This window comes from Typopeltis vanoorti, chromosome 6, assembly GCF_054136105.1.
Source record: "Typopeltis vanoorti isolate ZY-2024b chromosome 6, IOZ_Tvanoo_1.0, whole genome shotgun sequence".
In the NCBI taxonomy this organism is placed as follows: Eukaryota; Metazoa; Arthropoda; class Arachnida; order Uropygi; family Thelyphonidae; genus Typopeltis; species Typopeltis vanoorti.
Window position 1 is genome coordinate 126,292,261 of NC_143554.1, and position 16,956 is coordinate 126,309,216.

The 16,956-nt window shown below is 35.0% G+C and overlaps 1 protein-coding gene across 2 annotated transcripts in view; it reads left to right on the forward strand.

Annotated features, from left to right (window-relative positions):
* Nucleotides 1-16,956, forward strand: part of LOC150105921 (tetraspanin-11-like) — a 106,167-nt gene that overhangs the window by 16,287 nt on the left and 72,924 nt on the right. Inside the window, exons 1-5 of one of the 2 annotated variants that reach the window (XM_090394414.1) lie at nt 8,192-8,304; nt 8,510-8,575; nt 10,551-10,622; nt 10,729-10,920; nt 15,063-15,137. In XM_090394414.1, coding sequence (XP_090250540.1) covers nt 8,221-8,304; nt 8,510-8,575; nt 10,551-10,622; nt 10,729-10,920; nt 15,063-15,137 — 489 coding nt within the window. In that variant the 5' untranslated portion in view covers nt 8,192-8,220. Of the gene's footprint in view, nt 1-8,191; nt 8,305-8,509; nt 8,576-10,550; nt 10,623-10,728; nt 10,921-15,062; nt 15,138-16,956 lie in introns of those variants that run through there. The other variant, XM_090394415.1, reaches the window with a different exon arrangement.

Here is a 16,956-nt window from a genome sequence, read left to right on the forward strand (position 1 = left end):
TTACATTGAGGATGAAAAGATAACACGAGATGGTGACAGACAACTTCCGCCATCTTGCATTTCTAACCTAAGCAAGTGCAGTATACGAGGAGAGGGCCGAAAAGTTCTGATAAACACCTAGAACAAAAATGATTTTAAAGCAACTGATGTAACTTCAAGAAAGAACATATCTTAAAATCCTTTAGCCCCTATGTTTCATCAAATTGTAATAATTTATTCTTTTTCTTTTAGGATATAAGAAGACATGTCAGAAGTTTGAAGAATTCGAAGACACAGAGGTGTGGGCGCGTCATCATGTTTTGCGTGCAGCAAGAAACGTCCGTAGCTCAGATTCATCACACTTCGTGTGAAACTTTAGAGGAATGTGCCCCAGTATATCCAGCAGTTGACAGATGGGTGGCCAAGTTTAAAACTGGGCATCCTGAAACAACAGATTCCACAAGTCAAAAAAGACCTTCCACTGCGATTACACCTGAAAACATTGATTCAGTGCGTGCATGCCATGATCCTTTGATGATAGACGAATACCTGCCAAAAAAAAAAAAAAACATCGCAAAGACTCTGGGAATATTCAGAGAACGGGTTGGGGGTCATTATCCACCAAATGTTTGAATGCCTGCCAAAAGAAAGAACGTGTGCTGTCATCTCAAGAGACTTTGGGTCATTTTGAGAAATCAGGTGCAAGTGTTTTGGCTCACATTGTGACTGCTGGTGAAATATGGCTTCACCACTCTGACCAAGAGACCAAACGACATCTACTGGAGTGGAAACACGAAGGTTCTCCAAGGCCAAAGAAGATCCGAACCCAAAAGTCAGCAGGGAAGGTTCTTGACATTGTCTTTTGAGATATGGATGGTGTAATCCTTACTAAGTACATCAAAGAAGGTGAAACTGTTACAGCAATAGTTTATTCAACAGCTCTGAAGGAATTGAAGAAAAAACGCCGCAGGAAACTGAGCAGAGGCGTGTTCTTTTGCAGGACAACGCACCGCTCACATAGTTCATGAAACTCAACAGACAATACAGAATGTGGGCTTTCAATGTCTGCCTTACCCATCCTATTCGACAGACCTGACCTCATCTGATCATTTTCTATTCCCAGATTTAAAGAAACACTTGAAAGGAAACAAAATTAACCACAGATGATTTAGTCATATTTGCAGCTGAGGACTGGTTTGTGCAACAAGGGAAAGACTTAATGACTAAAACAAAGAGCCATAAGGCTTCATTTCGACAATGTAAAATTACATAGGCAAACTGGATACTAGATCCAACATTATTTCAAAGCCGAATGTTTGAGTAAACTAAGAAAGCTTCGTAAGTTGACCTGAGAGCTTACGAGAATACAATCCTCGGCATCCGAGTTGCCTTAGCTTGCACTCCAATTACTTTTACTCACTGACCCGGAGTTCACTTACAAAAAATACATATCTCTGACATTTCGATTTCCTTAGTACTGAATGAGAGTTTTTGCTCTCAAGGTTTCTGCCTGGTCTCTGAAGAGAACCAACCATTTCGAAACAGCTGTCAGGCCAGTGAAATCGTTATCAAATGGACTAATAAAAGGCGAATATATGGACGCTTGGGCAGCGCTCATATCTTTGAGTGGTGCAAGTCAACTCGGGGATGTCGAGAATTGTATTCTCGTAAGCTCTCAGTTCAACTTACGAAACTTTCATAGTTTCTATAAGCATTCTGCTTCGAAATAATGTTAGATCTAGTATCCACTTTGCTTGTGTAAATAGAAATACTTTTTTTCTCAGAGGATTGCAAATAATGCAGCAGCAGCATTGTAACACTTCGTGGGGATGTGTACAATAATGTCCAAGTTACATAGTTCTACCTCAATTCCTTCATGGTGATTATCACAACTTTGACTAAGCTACAGTTACAATTTTGGATATCACTACATTTCGTTTCATGCTATTTTATGATTATATTGTGATCTGGCTTATCTGTTAACGGGAAATACATATATCTCCTTCTATCGATATTAATTGTAAGACCATTATTGCTAAACAACTTATTTCGTTTCAACATATCACGGTTAATCCCATTTTCTAGATCCTCAAGGGTCGTTCCTTGTATGCTAATGCCGTATCGTCAGCGAACTATATCATTTTACCAAAAAGTTTGTATTTACACAGATCATTAACATATGTTAAAAATAAGATGGATCCTACCACCGAACCTTGCAGGATTCCGTATTTTATTATTTTTGTTGCGCTGTTGAATGTACATGGTATATCGCTATTATCCAAATAGGATTTGAACCAGTCATTAGTAACTCTTCTAATGCAGTATCTAGACTTTTTCAGTAGTAGTAGGTTATGATGAACACAGTCGAACGTCTTAGATATATCAAGAAAAACAGCTGCTGTGTACATTTCTTTATTTATTCCATAAACTGTTAATATTTATTCTATAAACTGTTCAATGGAACTCCAATAGCGCTTTTTCGGTACTATATTCAGATCTGCACCCGTATTGATTAGATGCGTAAAAGGATATGGTTTAGATAGCTATTTAATCGTTTTTTTTTTTTTTTTTTAATTAGGATTTCAGTAAACTTTGATATTATTATTACTATTGTTACGTGATACCTCCAAAGATTCATCGAGGGAGGGCACCCATTCTATAGTTCTCCGTCTCCACCACTCAAACCACCAACTACAGCGAACCGCATCATCTACACCAACGCCATCTACTTTCCACTACCACTAGCATTTTCACAGACAATCACAAACATCCATGCCGACGGCGGGATTCGAACCCTCTGCCTTTTAAGTGTTTCTATAAATTTTCCGTGTTCAAAAGATTTATTAATAATACAGTATATATAAAAAACTTCAACTTATGTTTAATGATAATACAGTATTTAGTTTTTCGACATTTATATGGTCACATCCCATTTTATACCCTGTTTTTTTAACCTGATTACTACACTCTTTACCTCATCTTCATCCGCATATAGACACATGGAATTCTTAATCTACGGAAGGTGACTCACGTACTTTACCCTCTCTGTGGGATCAACATCACATCTACCATAGTTTGTAAAGCGGTTGATCATCTCGTTAAGTACATCAGTAATGGCATTGCCCTCTTGGAATTCACTTGTTTTCTGCTTTGTATTACCAATCATCATGTTAACCAATCCCCATTCTTTACTTTTATCATTCATACAAGAAAGAAATTTCGTATAAAATAACGTTCTTTTGCCTACTTTATTTTCTCCTTTAAGTTTAACGAAATTTTTATAGTCATGTTGAAATATGACTATAAAAATTGAAAGTCACATGAAACAAGTGACGTGAGAAGCTGAAGGATCTTCCTCAGCCATAGCCAAGTTAGCCGGTCTTGGGCGTGGACAGTAGGGTTTTTTCCCCAGTTTATCCTGGGGTTTTTCATCCCGCAAAAGGCAAACCGGCCTTTTGATGAGATGAGATGTAGAAACATTACATTGTATGGATTAATTCATATAAAATTTATTATTTTAGCATTCTATAACTGTTATGAAAATTTAAATACTGTATTAAATTAAGTATTATATTATGTATGGAAAAATATGTTACTCACACACTAAGTTTTAAAAGTATCTAATATTTCGTGTCTACGATAATTTGGTGCCATTAACAGTTGCCTGTGTCGCAAACGCGACGAAGGTAAATTAGTATCAAGATACGAAAGGTTGATGCAGTATGTATTTGGAAGAGCGATACTAAATTATTAGGGAAAATCACATCTTCGGTGATATTTTTGCTTACCCTGGTTTCTAAAACAAGCCACTAGTTCCCGTTACTACTGGAGTCACTCGGAAAAATATCATTCTTACGAATCATTAATATATTTTACTATGCAATAATCCCTTCTCTTATTGACAATCATGGTGCAGGTGTTCCAGGCTGCAGTGTTTATGCTCAATCTTCATTTTCTTACATACTCGTTGAGTTAAATATTTTTGACCACTGCACAAGAAATCGATAATTCGAAGGCCAGTAGCGCTTTGAGGATACTGTGCATTGCCATTCATTTTCATTCGAAGCTGACATGCAATCCAGCGATCAGCTTATTCTTGGAAGTTTCTAAAAACTTTGATACACGTAACAAGCAGCATTGCACGGAGAAGGAGGATTGGTAATTAAGATAGTTTCCAGTAATAAATAATATACTATAAATTTTGTAAATTGTCGTGTATTGGTAATGCATATAAATATTAAAAAGACTTCGAAATTAATTCATTGCCCCTTTTTTTTAACATACTTTGGATATCGTGCCGATTACACAGCAGTTAATTTCTTACATTTCACTGTATTTATTAACTTAAATATAATCAGTTCATTCACGTAATTTAATACTGTACTTTGCATTAGTATTACTGAAATATATTTTTATGTCTGACGAAACTTCATTATTTTGTTTGCCACAAGATGGCACCAAACGCAATAATGTTATGAAATTTATTTCATGACTATTTGTTAATATCGTATGACATACGTAAAGAAAGCATAGAAGGATGCGATATTAATGGCGTCTTTCTGGGAAGCAAAAAACTCATGTTATGATAAAATATTTCGTAAGATAGGAAAATAAATGCAAGTAAACCTCATCGTCACACTACAGCTGATAATTACCCGGACATTACACAACTTACAAAAGCATCTAGGTGTGTGTGAAATTTACTGAGAGCATTGAACACGAGGATGGCCTAATTTTTATGCTTAAGCATTTCATTACTTAATTTTCAGCCTTCTACGGCCTAATTGATGACGCCAGGACTGATTTCCATTTAAAATCTGACCAGTTCTATACCTGACTGACTTTAACTGCGAATAGTTCATATATGATCCAGAGTATCCGTACATCACGATTGTTATTATTTTTAAACAGAAGGGGAAAAAATTTCTTTCTTTCTATGGGTGGGATGGATGAAAAAGCTTATAAGATTTATTTTTTAACTTGATTTTATTAAAAATTAGAAATAAATGTAATTGGCGAAAAATTCAAGTAAATTATATTAATAAAACAATCAAATGTAAACATCTACAAGTATTTCTTAGTCTCATCTATGCCTTATGTTTCGATGTACATTTCAAAACTAAAGCCTGAATTCGCTTCTTGATCTCATCATTACATAAATATTACTCATACATAATACTGAAGAGTCGTGGGCACACTCCAATTAAACGCCTCCACAGCACAACAGGACATTGCGCCTTTCGATTGGAAGAGACCTGAGTTCGATTCACGCCCAGAAGAGTCTTTATGTGGGCTGTTTCAATTGAAGGCGAGTTAGACAATCTCATACGGGGTAGCAGAGTTTTTCTTCCGGAAACTTGAGTTTTTCATCCCGCAAATCGGCCATGAGAATACAAGCAATTTGACTAGGAGAAAAACAGTTTAGTGTAGACAATGGATACATTATCTACAGTTCGTGTTTTTATAAGTTTAGAAGATAGCGGATGAAATTATGGATCCTACACCAATGGAAAAAGTCAAGCAGACACGGACTGACAAAAAAAAAAAAAAAAAAAAAGAAGAAGAAGAAGAAGAAAAGCTAGTTGTTGTGGTGGTGGGTAGCAGATGGCAATATCCGTTGATAATAGTGTGTTATAGTTGGAGAATTAAGTAAGAAACACAGTAAGATGTCACTTAATAATAATTACAAGAAAACTGATGCGCAATATCAGTACTCGATGTACTAGAGTACACATTACCGCGGTTACCTAAATGATATTTTAAAATTTATTTTTTATTCATTTTTTACATGCGAGCCTGTGTAGCTCAGTGGATGTGGCGTTTGCACACCACGGCGCTTGGCCGCACGAAGGAAGACTTGGTTTCGAGTCTAGTCGGCGACTAGAGGAAATTTTTCTAAGCCTTTTTTCGACCGGTTCCCGAGTTAGTCGATCTCTGGCACGGGCAAGCGGGTTTTTCCTCCCTGAAACTCAAGAAAATCGACCTTAGAACCCACATTATTTCAGACATTAAATATATTGTGTTAGGGTTAGGGTCGAGATGGCGACACATTTGAGCCGTCTCTCTTCCCCATGTACCGCTTAATTAGTGATAGCCTTGGGCCATCTATCTCTGATTGGTACCAGTGGAGACTGAACTGCCCACTCAGTCTCCAAAAGTTAGATAGGGCTAAATGGCCTCGCCTACTCCCATATACGGGAATAAAAAGGCGTTAGCTGATTTTTTTTTTCATTTTTTACATAATCTCACAGCCCTACTAAATCTGTTGACCAAACATGAAACTTTATAAAGCCGCTTCAGGCCTCAAGTAAACAAAGCAGTATCGGGCGATGGTAATTACGTTTTAAATCTAGCTTGATTTGTTTGTTTTTGAACCCAGGTCTTTCCAAAGGACATCGTTATTAACTGACTAGGAGAAAAAGAGTTTAGTGTAGACAATGGATACATTATCTACAGTTCGTATTTTTATAAGTTTAGAAGAGAGCGGATGAAATTCTACACCAATGGAAAATGTCAAGCAGACACGGACTATATTGACAGAATTGGTATTTGTTTTACAACGCTCTGAATATAGCAACTCTACCGAACAGAGCAATGAGTATTTTATTACCTGATGCAATGAAATATTTACATAGGCAGATATTTCATCATTTGATAAAATAGATATTTCACCTTCAGATCGATATTCAGGATGGCTGGTGCCTTTTACGACATTGAATTCATCATTTCTAACCTAATCATTTCTGTTATAGGTTATCGCTCCGGCCTTGCATGAAAATTATATAGGATCTGTAACCTTGATTTTTTATGATACTATATAAAATTAAGATAAAAATAAGGGCGAAGTTGTCATGTTTGGCAACCAGTAGGCAAATACTTAGGGATGAAATAAATAAAGAGCTTCGCTTTACAACTTCTGTCGATAATGTCTGCTCAAAAGCAAATAGGGCATATATATCCGTTACTGAATCATCATAGCCAGCTAAGCACAGAACTGCTGCTATATTAGATGCTGATCATACCAGTCCTGATGCCAGTGCATCAGGACTGGCGCTCACTCGCATGCAGTCACACAGCGGATTCAAACGCTAGCAAACTACAGATGATCCAAAACAAATGTTTACGAATAGCAGTTACACACCATGGTTCGTAAGAGACGTACAGTTTCACGAGAAAGCAGATATCCCTGAGATCAAAACTTTCCTAGTCGACAAGCCTGCAAAATTCTTGGCAAAATGCTGCCATCCATCTTAACTCACTAATCCGCCAAGCGGTAGACTACTACAGCGAGCACGACCCTGTAAAATATAAACGTCCGAAAACAATACTGAACAGGTAAGTTTTTTTAACCCACTGCCGGAACCCCCCCCCCCCCCCACTAGTGACTATGGTCACGAACGAATGAGGTTGTTAAAATAGCAAACTGATAAATTTAACTAGATTGGAAAGATTAAATTTAAATCTTTCCAATTTCCATCCTATTAGAACAAAATGCTCCTTATATCTCTATTTTTTTCGCCTAAGAAGTTAGAAAATCTCCTGCAATGTAAATGTGCATTCCCTAATACTGAGAGAGGAACAGTGGAGGGGGGAGACTCGTAAAGAAACTGAATAAACATACATAAACAGGCAAAACCATTTATCAACAGCGCTGCATTATATTGAGAGAAAATCTTTATATAAAGCGTTTTGAAAAGGTACTTTTTTTTTATAACCCAAAAATTTCCAGAACGTTGACAGTGAGTTATTTGACTATTAAAGCAGACGAACTACTTCAAACGAAGTAATTTTAACAACGATAACTAATACATGCTACATTTAATGCATGCGTCGTGATACAAATTTGAAGCTCGCTAGCATAAATTATTTATTTGATAAATAGATATAGATATATAAATTTATATTTAAATATAAATATATATATATATATTTGCAGAGTAAGTTATGGTTTAGGAGGGAAGAGATAATTCAATTATCCTTATTTTGAAGTTAAGTCCATTGAATAGCGAAGTGCTTTTTCTGTACATTTTTAAATATATCGCCTGATTTCTTAAATAAATACTAGACTAAAATCTAATTTCGATGATGTACAGGAAAACAGCCTCTATGAGATGTGCTATCGTCAGCCCTAACATTTGTTTCAATATACCTGCACATTTCTCACAGGTGTGAACTACCATATACTCTCGGAACCAGAATAGATGATCTAGCTTATGCTCCTCTACCTATGCCATCAATTATATGGGCGACGAAGTACCCAATAAAACGTGTACGATATCAAGTAATAGTGGTGTGCCGTTTAATATTGCGTGTTCTAAATGCCAGGTAGGGAATTAATTGTACTTAGTATACGCTTGTGAACCTCAAGCCGAATAGGGCAATGCCCCATTCGAGTGGATTTTTTAAAAAGTACTTGTGATGTATATTTCTAATACTGCTACTTATAAGTGAGTTTGCGCATATTTTTTTAATTAAAAAAAACATACAAAGAGGAAATAGAAACATTTTGTTATTTCATGTTTAATTTCAGATCTATCGCTGTTTTTTCTGTAAAAGAGTGTTAACCGCCACCACAACAAGAGAAACTTCTAAGGAAGTAAGTGTGTTTTTTAAAAATATTTCATTCGAAAAAAATTATTGTAAATAAATAAATAACGTAACGGTTTGTTTCTCCATGGGAGAAACCGTTATTGTCATGAAAAAAAAAATTTCGTTTGCTTTTCTTTTTACAACTAAAGTTCTTGCCTACGAAGTGTGAATATTTTTATATTCATACTTCGCAGGCAAGTATTCATAATTTATTATTAGTAGTAGTTTAACTGCTAATAAAAGAATGGAAACCGATCATTGTCGAACATGAATTTAGATTTAGACAAGCACCGTTTTTTTTTTTTTTTACCATGAAAATCAACGGACAGCATAACACGGCACCTCTGGATAACTTTTTTTCAAATAACACCTGTTCTTTTCAGGATGTCAGTAATTTGGTTTATTTTATCGGTTGTTGCGATAAACCTCATACACTGTGCATGCAGGACCTGCTAAAAATTTGTAAAGGACAGTTCAAAGCAAATAAAAAGGCGGATTCACTATTACATGATTTTTTTTTTTCAGAAACTATGCACTAATAACTAAAATATTTAATTCTCCCGAAATATACTACTTGTAGCACTTCTAGTAAAAATGTGCCATATTTAAACTAAAATGTCCGCAACTTACCTAATTAATATGTTCCGATTAGCTTAATTTTGGGCTAACCTAAGAAATTCTTATCCTTCCCAACCCGAAAAGTTTGAATTGGACTAGTTGAGCTTTCGGAGCTTTGCATACGTAATATCGCGGTGTTATGCATTATACAATAGCAAACGCGAGTATTGGGGGAGGTCGATAAGTTTCTCATTATTGGGCTCATCGGGTTGCAAGAAATATTAAATTTTTGGAACACAATTTTATTTATAGATATCGGCAAGCAGTTGCAGATTCACTATTCGAAAAGCACTACTGTCATGTGACATCATTTATCTAAACTAACAAGTTGTTTAAGCTTAAACTTGCAAACGAAGCCTTGTCCTCAATTTGTGCTTTGCCTTCCCATTACCTGACCTCAAACTATTAGCCAAACACTTTCATTGAACATGTAACCCGAATTTCAGTCTTATGATCACTATTTGCGAAGGTGACAACACCAGCTTTGGAAAGCATGGACTCCCATGAAGTGTCCGTTCCCAGTACTGAACGCGGGAGTTCCATCGAAGCACATAGCTCAACCCATCATCATCATTACAAAGTAAGGAATTCTATATATGTTGCACACTTCAGATCCTGCCCTTAAATATTGTACCGGATTCTTTTAGATGCTTTTTTTTTTTTTTTTAAAGATACTTGCTTGCTTCGCACGTGTTATAAACATTACTGTCCGATCATGTTATCTTTAAGATTATTTTAATTGATTATGGTCACAGCGCTGTGTCCAGTTCATTTCTCATACGTTATTCTTTTAAATATTTAAGTCTCGAGTACTCACTCGAATAACTATTTGGCAATTAAGGATGCTTCAAGCTACTCTCTACAATCCGAACAGGTAATAAGTGATGATTAATTCTAGTAAAAGCCTAGAATGAAGTGACGTCACTAGCTGGGTGTGGAGTCGTATCATGTGTAAATAATGTTGTCATAGTGTGCAATTTTACGTGCGACTTTTGTAATTTCTTTTAAAGTATTCACTTCACATGGGGCAAAAATGGTTAACAGTATATTCCAAAACACGTGACAGACGCCATTGTGCACACAGCGCAGTTCTTAAAAGCAGTTGGCGTAAATACCATTACAGTTGTCTTGACAACTCGTAAATCGAAAGAAGTGCAATATTAGTGGTACCTCTGTTTGTGTAATAAAGTTAAAACAATTTCTTATGTCACCATAATTAAATTAATTCTTATTCGTGAGTCATTTTACCAACAATGTCTCGCCGAAGCCTTATTTCATTTGTATAAATGCCTTAATTATCGATGCTTTGTAAGAATATGTAAAGATAAGAAAGCTAGTCAAGAACAGAAAATTTTATCTTTCAGATTCCCAAGATGGTAGAGGGATTTGCGAAAGTTATAAAGTATGCTCTCTTCATTGCCAACTTCATTATACTTGTAAGTTATCACCCCTCCCCCCTTCCAACTTTGTTTTGAAAACTTAAAATATATAATTATATTGCACGGAATATGTATATTGAATTTTCTGTTATAATCTTGCCAGGTTGGTGGCATTGTCGTATTTTCTGTGGGAATATGGACATTGGCCGACAAGACATCAATTGAACAGTTCCTTGGCAGCGATTTGTATGTCAGTTCTGCTAGTATTCTCATAGCTACTGGAGTGATCGTCACCGTAATTGCTTTCCTTGGTTGCTTCGGTGCCCTCAAGGAAATCAAGTGCATGCTTCTCACGGTAAGTCGACGTTCATTTCGTATTTGTTGATCAAAAATATAGAATAACCAGGAGGGAGGGAGATTTTTGAAATCATACTTTTAAGATAGTGGTATATCTACCCAAACTTAATGACATTATCATCATATTTCCGCTTTTCATTTTATAATCTCTAGCCTTCGTCATAGTTCTTTTTTTTTTGCTTTCCTTTTTTTATACGAAAATTTCTTTAAGTCAAGGAAATACAAAGATATACGAAATGAACTTGAATGAAGCATTTCGTTAATACTGGTTTTTAATACCTTTTTTTTTTTTTTTATCTTTTCCACTAAAATTTAACCATGCTTTGCTTTGCCAAATTGAATTTCAACCATGGTTACACCAAACAAGTTTATTCACTGATTTTTACTACTATTATTGGATTCCTTCATGGAATCTTATTGACATATGACCACTCTGCCCACCAAACAAATAAGTTTTTCTGCTAATTGTACTAGCTTTCTGGCTAGGCTGACCATATTTCCTTGAGACAAAAACGGGACAGGGATTATGTAATATTCTGTATTCATGAAAAAGTAAGACGATAAAAAAAAGTTTTACTTTGCCCAATAAGCATGGTGATAAAACGTTGGTAATTATTCGTTCTGATTTGGTACGTGCTGAAGAAAATTTTCGTTCATAAATTTTATTGATGAATATCGACAAGCAACTTTGGCTATGACCCACAGTATGATAAGCAACAAGAGCTTCACTTGCTGCAAATTTATCACTTTTGCTATCACTATCACGCCTCACCATAAACGAGCTGATGTTTTTAACTGAAGCCCGAGTCTTTTCAGCATCCTTATGTTTCTGGCTACGTTGATGTCGCTTCTGCCTCCATGATCAACGGAAAAATGGATATTACGATTTTGGCATACCACTTTTGTTCCATCACTACACAGCTTGTCCAGTTTAATAAATTTGAATTCTTTCTGGAGATCGTCATTAAAACTGCAGTTTCACCTCTTTGACATTGCAAGGATAGACTTAAAGCTTTAAAAAATAAGATTTAAAAGTAAAAAAAAAAATGAAATTTAACCGCCGGTTAGCATACAGGCAAAACAAACTAACGCTACAGCAAAACATAAACCGCATCTGAGATGCGCAAGTGTTGCCAAAGTGTATTTTTTTTATTTACTCTGAATAAATCACTGCAGATATCGATATTTGGTATCGAACAATGCGACTCCATGGTTATTCAAATTACCGGTATCCATGATATTGTTATGCGATTATAGGTTTTGAATAATTTATGATTTACCAATATTAACGTGTATTTATAGTTTTTATTAAAACTGGACAAAATTGACATTTTCATTAAAGCGGCGGGACGGCCGGAAAATATTAAAAAAAAAAAAAATGGTACGTATGGTTGGCCTATTTCTGGCTGACTTACCTTGACAATTAGTTCTTTGTTAAGAATTCCTTAAAAAAAGAACCAGCCATCGAAAAACCAAGCTAGTTATAATTGTCATAATTCATTTATTAATGAATATAGGCAATGATCTGAGGGGAAATATTCACTTTGCAGATGCAAAATTAGATAGAGCCTGTGCTGGCTCGAAGATATGTGGCACCCCTAGGACAGCTTTATCAGCGCATTGTAAGACAAGACAGGCATCATAGAATTCTTTATTGTTAAAAAGCAGCCTACAGTTATTGCCAAAAACACTGCATATAGAGCATTTTGGGGGCACTTCTTATAACATCAATGCTTTGATCAATACTATTACCTTTTTTAACGATGTTGGCACCCATAGGCCTAGAGTTGGGCCTGGGTAGAGCAATGGCCAATAAAAATCATTTACAGGACGATTTAAATATACTAGCAGTATGGACAAAGAAGAATGGATGCCAGTTTAATGTGGCAAACAGGGGCGACTTGTGCATAGGCAAATGCGAAACTGCAGCACCCCCAATTTTTCTCGATATATAAATGTCTATTAATTGCTTGTAATATTTAATTTTATCATCAACAATCCTATACAATTCTCTTATTTTGTATAAAAAATAATAAAAATCCATCTTGGAGGTGTCATGAATAATAAATAAATCTTGTAGCACTTAGGAAGGCAGAGGGTGCTAGCAGCACTGTGTTTACCGCAGTGTCATATTGCTATGCACGCAAGCATATGCACATCATAGTGAGATGCGAGCTATTACCGTTATGCAGCACTGTCCATCGCACAGTTCCACTGTTGTTTATATGTTGTTTATGTTTGCGCCAGTAGTAGAATGTTCATAGTGCTTATCACGTTTACTCAGTCTCTTTAAATATTTGGACATTACAATTAAAGGATTTAATTGTAATGTCCGAAAATTGTAAATAAATCCATTTAATTACAATTAAAGAAAAGGATTTTTTTTTTTAAGTAATTTTAAATTATACTAAACTATATAATTTTATCGATAATAAACAATACTTTTCATGTTTAATTTTTTTTTTTTTAAATTTTACCATAATTTTGATATTTTATCTGAGCACGTATATGCTGTACTTACAGTGTGTATGTATATTTTGAAAGTTGCAGCACCCCCACCATTTAAAGCCGTGAACCGCAACTGGTGGCAAAGTGTAAAGTTATGATTTTGCAGTGAAGAAGATTACTGTGTAACTGTGCTCCGGGAATTTGAAGCCATGGATTTGGGGGTGTTAGTGGATAGAGAGTTGAAATTCAGAGGGCATATTTCAAAAGTGGCTACACAGCTCATAGGATTACCTGGTTATTGAAGAACACCCTTACATGCAGAGATAAGAAGGCTGCTATTCCACTTTATTAGGCTTTTATAAGGCCACACCTGGATTATTGCACACAAGATCTGATTTCTTGGAGATGAGGATGAGGCAGAATGGATTCAGAAGCAAGTAACTAAGATGGTGGCAGGAACAGTAAGATGCTTCAGGAGAGATTTGAAGATTTGTAGGTTTGAACCTTGTTGATCAGTGATCATTTTAAAAATATTTAAGTGCATCAATAATGTGAGACAAATTAGAGGTCATTCATGGAAATTAAGATTGTGGTTAGTAAGGGAGTGAGGACTAGATTTTTGCTTGGTGAGTGGTGAATGAGTGGAATAGATTAGGTGAGTCAGTTGTGTGTGTGTGTGCTTTGTCAGTGAACGATTTCAAGACAAAATATAATTTGATAATTGTCGATTAATGTTTTTAAAATGGACCTCCTGTGATGAGTGCAGACTCTATGGAAGTGCCTGTAAATAATAATTAGTGATGAGCTACCAAACTCTTAACTGGTACCATGTATATAAAGTTCTGATTTAAGGGATATACCACAGTATGTATTTTCTGTATCTCTTTCTCATTTCCATTTGCTTTATTACATTTTGTCATTCTCATGAAAAAGTCCTCCTTCCATCCTTTCAATGTGTCCAAAATATCTTAACGTTCTTCTGTCAATATCCTTAAGGAGCCTTAAAGTTCTATTGATCTTTTCACTGTGAACACGTAAGTCCTCCCATTTGACATGTTATAATACCAGAGTACACACGAGGTTGTGAATGGTTGAGGAAGAATGTTTCACCAGCGATGAAACTTGTATGAGACTGTGATTTGAATTACCAGGAGGAGCAGTCACCTGAACAGAGTAGTTAAGAAGAGATCTAAAGTGTCTGGAGAAACAAGAGGATTGTCAGGAAATCTGGAAGGGAGGTGCTGTTTTAAGTCATTGCTTACAGCAAAAATCTGTCTCTCTTCCAGCTTGGTCAGCGAAATTTGAAAAGGGAGCCTAAAAATTTGTGGACATTGAAATTGTCAAGAAAGATGTCACTCTTTGGAAATTTGGACTGAATGAAATAGAGCTTTGAAAATAGGAAATCAGAGGTCAGAAGAATTTTCAGAATTGTTTTGTGACAAAGTGCTATATTGATACATTTATATATTGAAATGTCAAAATTAAAAAGATAACATATTTTCAACAAAAATGGGTGGTCCATGGCAATTTACTAGGAGTTTTTTTATAAGAAAAATTCTATTCATTAATGAAATAAGCAAAAAACATAGATGGTTTTAGCATTGATAAATTGCAGTTATATAAATAAAAATTGCTCTTAGCTAAACAATTTTTTTAAGCCTTTGACATTAATTCATTTTTTTTTTTTTTCAGTTTTTTATCATTCTGTTTATGATATTTATCATAATGCTGGTAGGAGGTATCCTTGGATATGTCTACAAAAATGAGGTAAGGATTTCTTTTTTTATATTGAAGTGTTATTTTTAATCAGAAATTTGAAATTGCATTGGTTTTGCTTCTAGAAATTCTTTTCGGTTTACAAGAGAGGAGTTTACAAGCTTTCAGTGACATTTGAGAATAAAAGATGCAACATATTACACATCTTAAATGACATATTTTAACAGTTGATGCATTTTACATATACAGGTAACCCTCGTATAACGCAGATGTTAGGTTCTATAGAAATGCTGCGTTATATAAATCGCGTTATGCGAGACTCAGATCACATAGAAAAAGTAGGGTTATGTTCCGAAATCGATTTGTTGTTGTTTATATAAAAAAAAAAAAAAAAAATGCCATATCCAACAAAAAAATTTTTTTATTTAATTCATGCAAGTTATGAAACAAATACATAATATAAAATTATAAATTTACAAATTATACATAAACTTCATTGCACATAATGTATAAATGTTTCAGGCAAAATAAAATAAAGTGCATATTTTAATATTTCATAGCACGAGGATTTGAGGATCGGTTAATAAACATTGGTTTTGTCATGTAATCACCTGATGCATTACTACAAAATAGTAGAATTACTCTATCTTTAAATCCAGTAGCTGACTTTCATTTTTCGAAATATAGGTGCGTTTTTGCATTTTTCCCCCCACTATAACCTGAATTCACCTTCATTGAACACCTGGTCTGCATCATAAATGTTTAAACTGTGAGAGCTTTTTGTTTAATAAGATTTCCATCCAGAGGAATTTTCTTTCGAGTGCAATCATCTATCCAAATCATTAAAGATTTCTCTATTTTTCCTATTAGAATATTGGATACACGAGCAATGTGCTTTGCACTTCCCATTGACCCAGCAATAAACGCTTTCTCTCGGATTTTATGTTCATTTTGTTTGTTCAAATTGTTGATTGATTTAAATTAAAAGTCTTTGCAAAAAGCTCCTGGTTTTTCTCCATTTTCCAACCGATCCAAGATTTTAATTTTTTCTTTGAGAGAAATAAATTTTCATTTCAATGTTAGTTATTCCCTTTCATTGCAGTCTGTGGCCATTACTATAAAAATATTTTTTTACATAAAAAAAAAAAAAAGCATTGCATATTAATTATGTATGTAACTCACCAGAAAATAAAGTGCTCAGCTTGAGATTAACACACTTATGATTTTTAATGCGCTTTCCTGGCAGAAAATGAAGACAATTTTCAACAATAAACACTTTATACAGTTAGCAATTGATGTACATGTGTGTTGAAGGGTATTTTCCCCTAATATAAATTCGTTACTTATAACTACATGGGCAGACACAAATTTAGCGAAGATAAAATTTGATTTTTAAGTCGCATGGTGAAAAGTATATGAAAAAATAAAGGGTTATTACAATGTGTACACATTGTATAATACCACGTTGAACAAGAATTACTACAATTTGTAGACTGTGTTATATCGAAACTGCTTTGTACAGGGTGTCCCAGAATTCACGCAAGATTTAAAGTTAGCGCCATTTGTGCGGTAAAGTGTTGCCAACGAGAAAAAAAAGACAGCGTGACAGCTGACAGTGCATGGTTATTAAAAATGACCACACACAGCGAAGAGAGTTCGTCGAATGGATTATGGAACAAGTGGATGCTTATTTTTCGAACCAAATCATTTTCAGCGATGAGTCTCATTTTCATCTTGATGGCTTTGTTAATCCACAAAATTGTCACATTTGAGGTTCAGAAAATCCACAAGTGATTGTTGAGAAACAAATGCATCCACAACGTGTCACTGTTTGGTGCGGATTTTGGGCTGGACGCATCATCGGTCCATT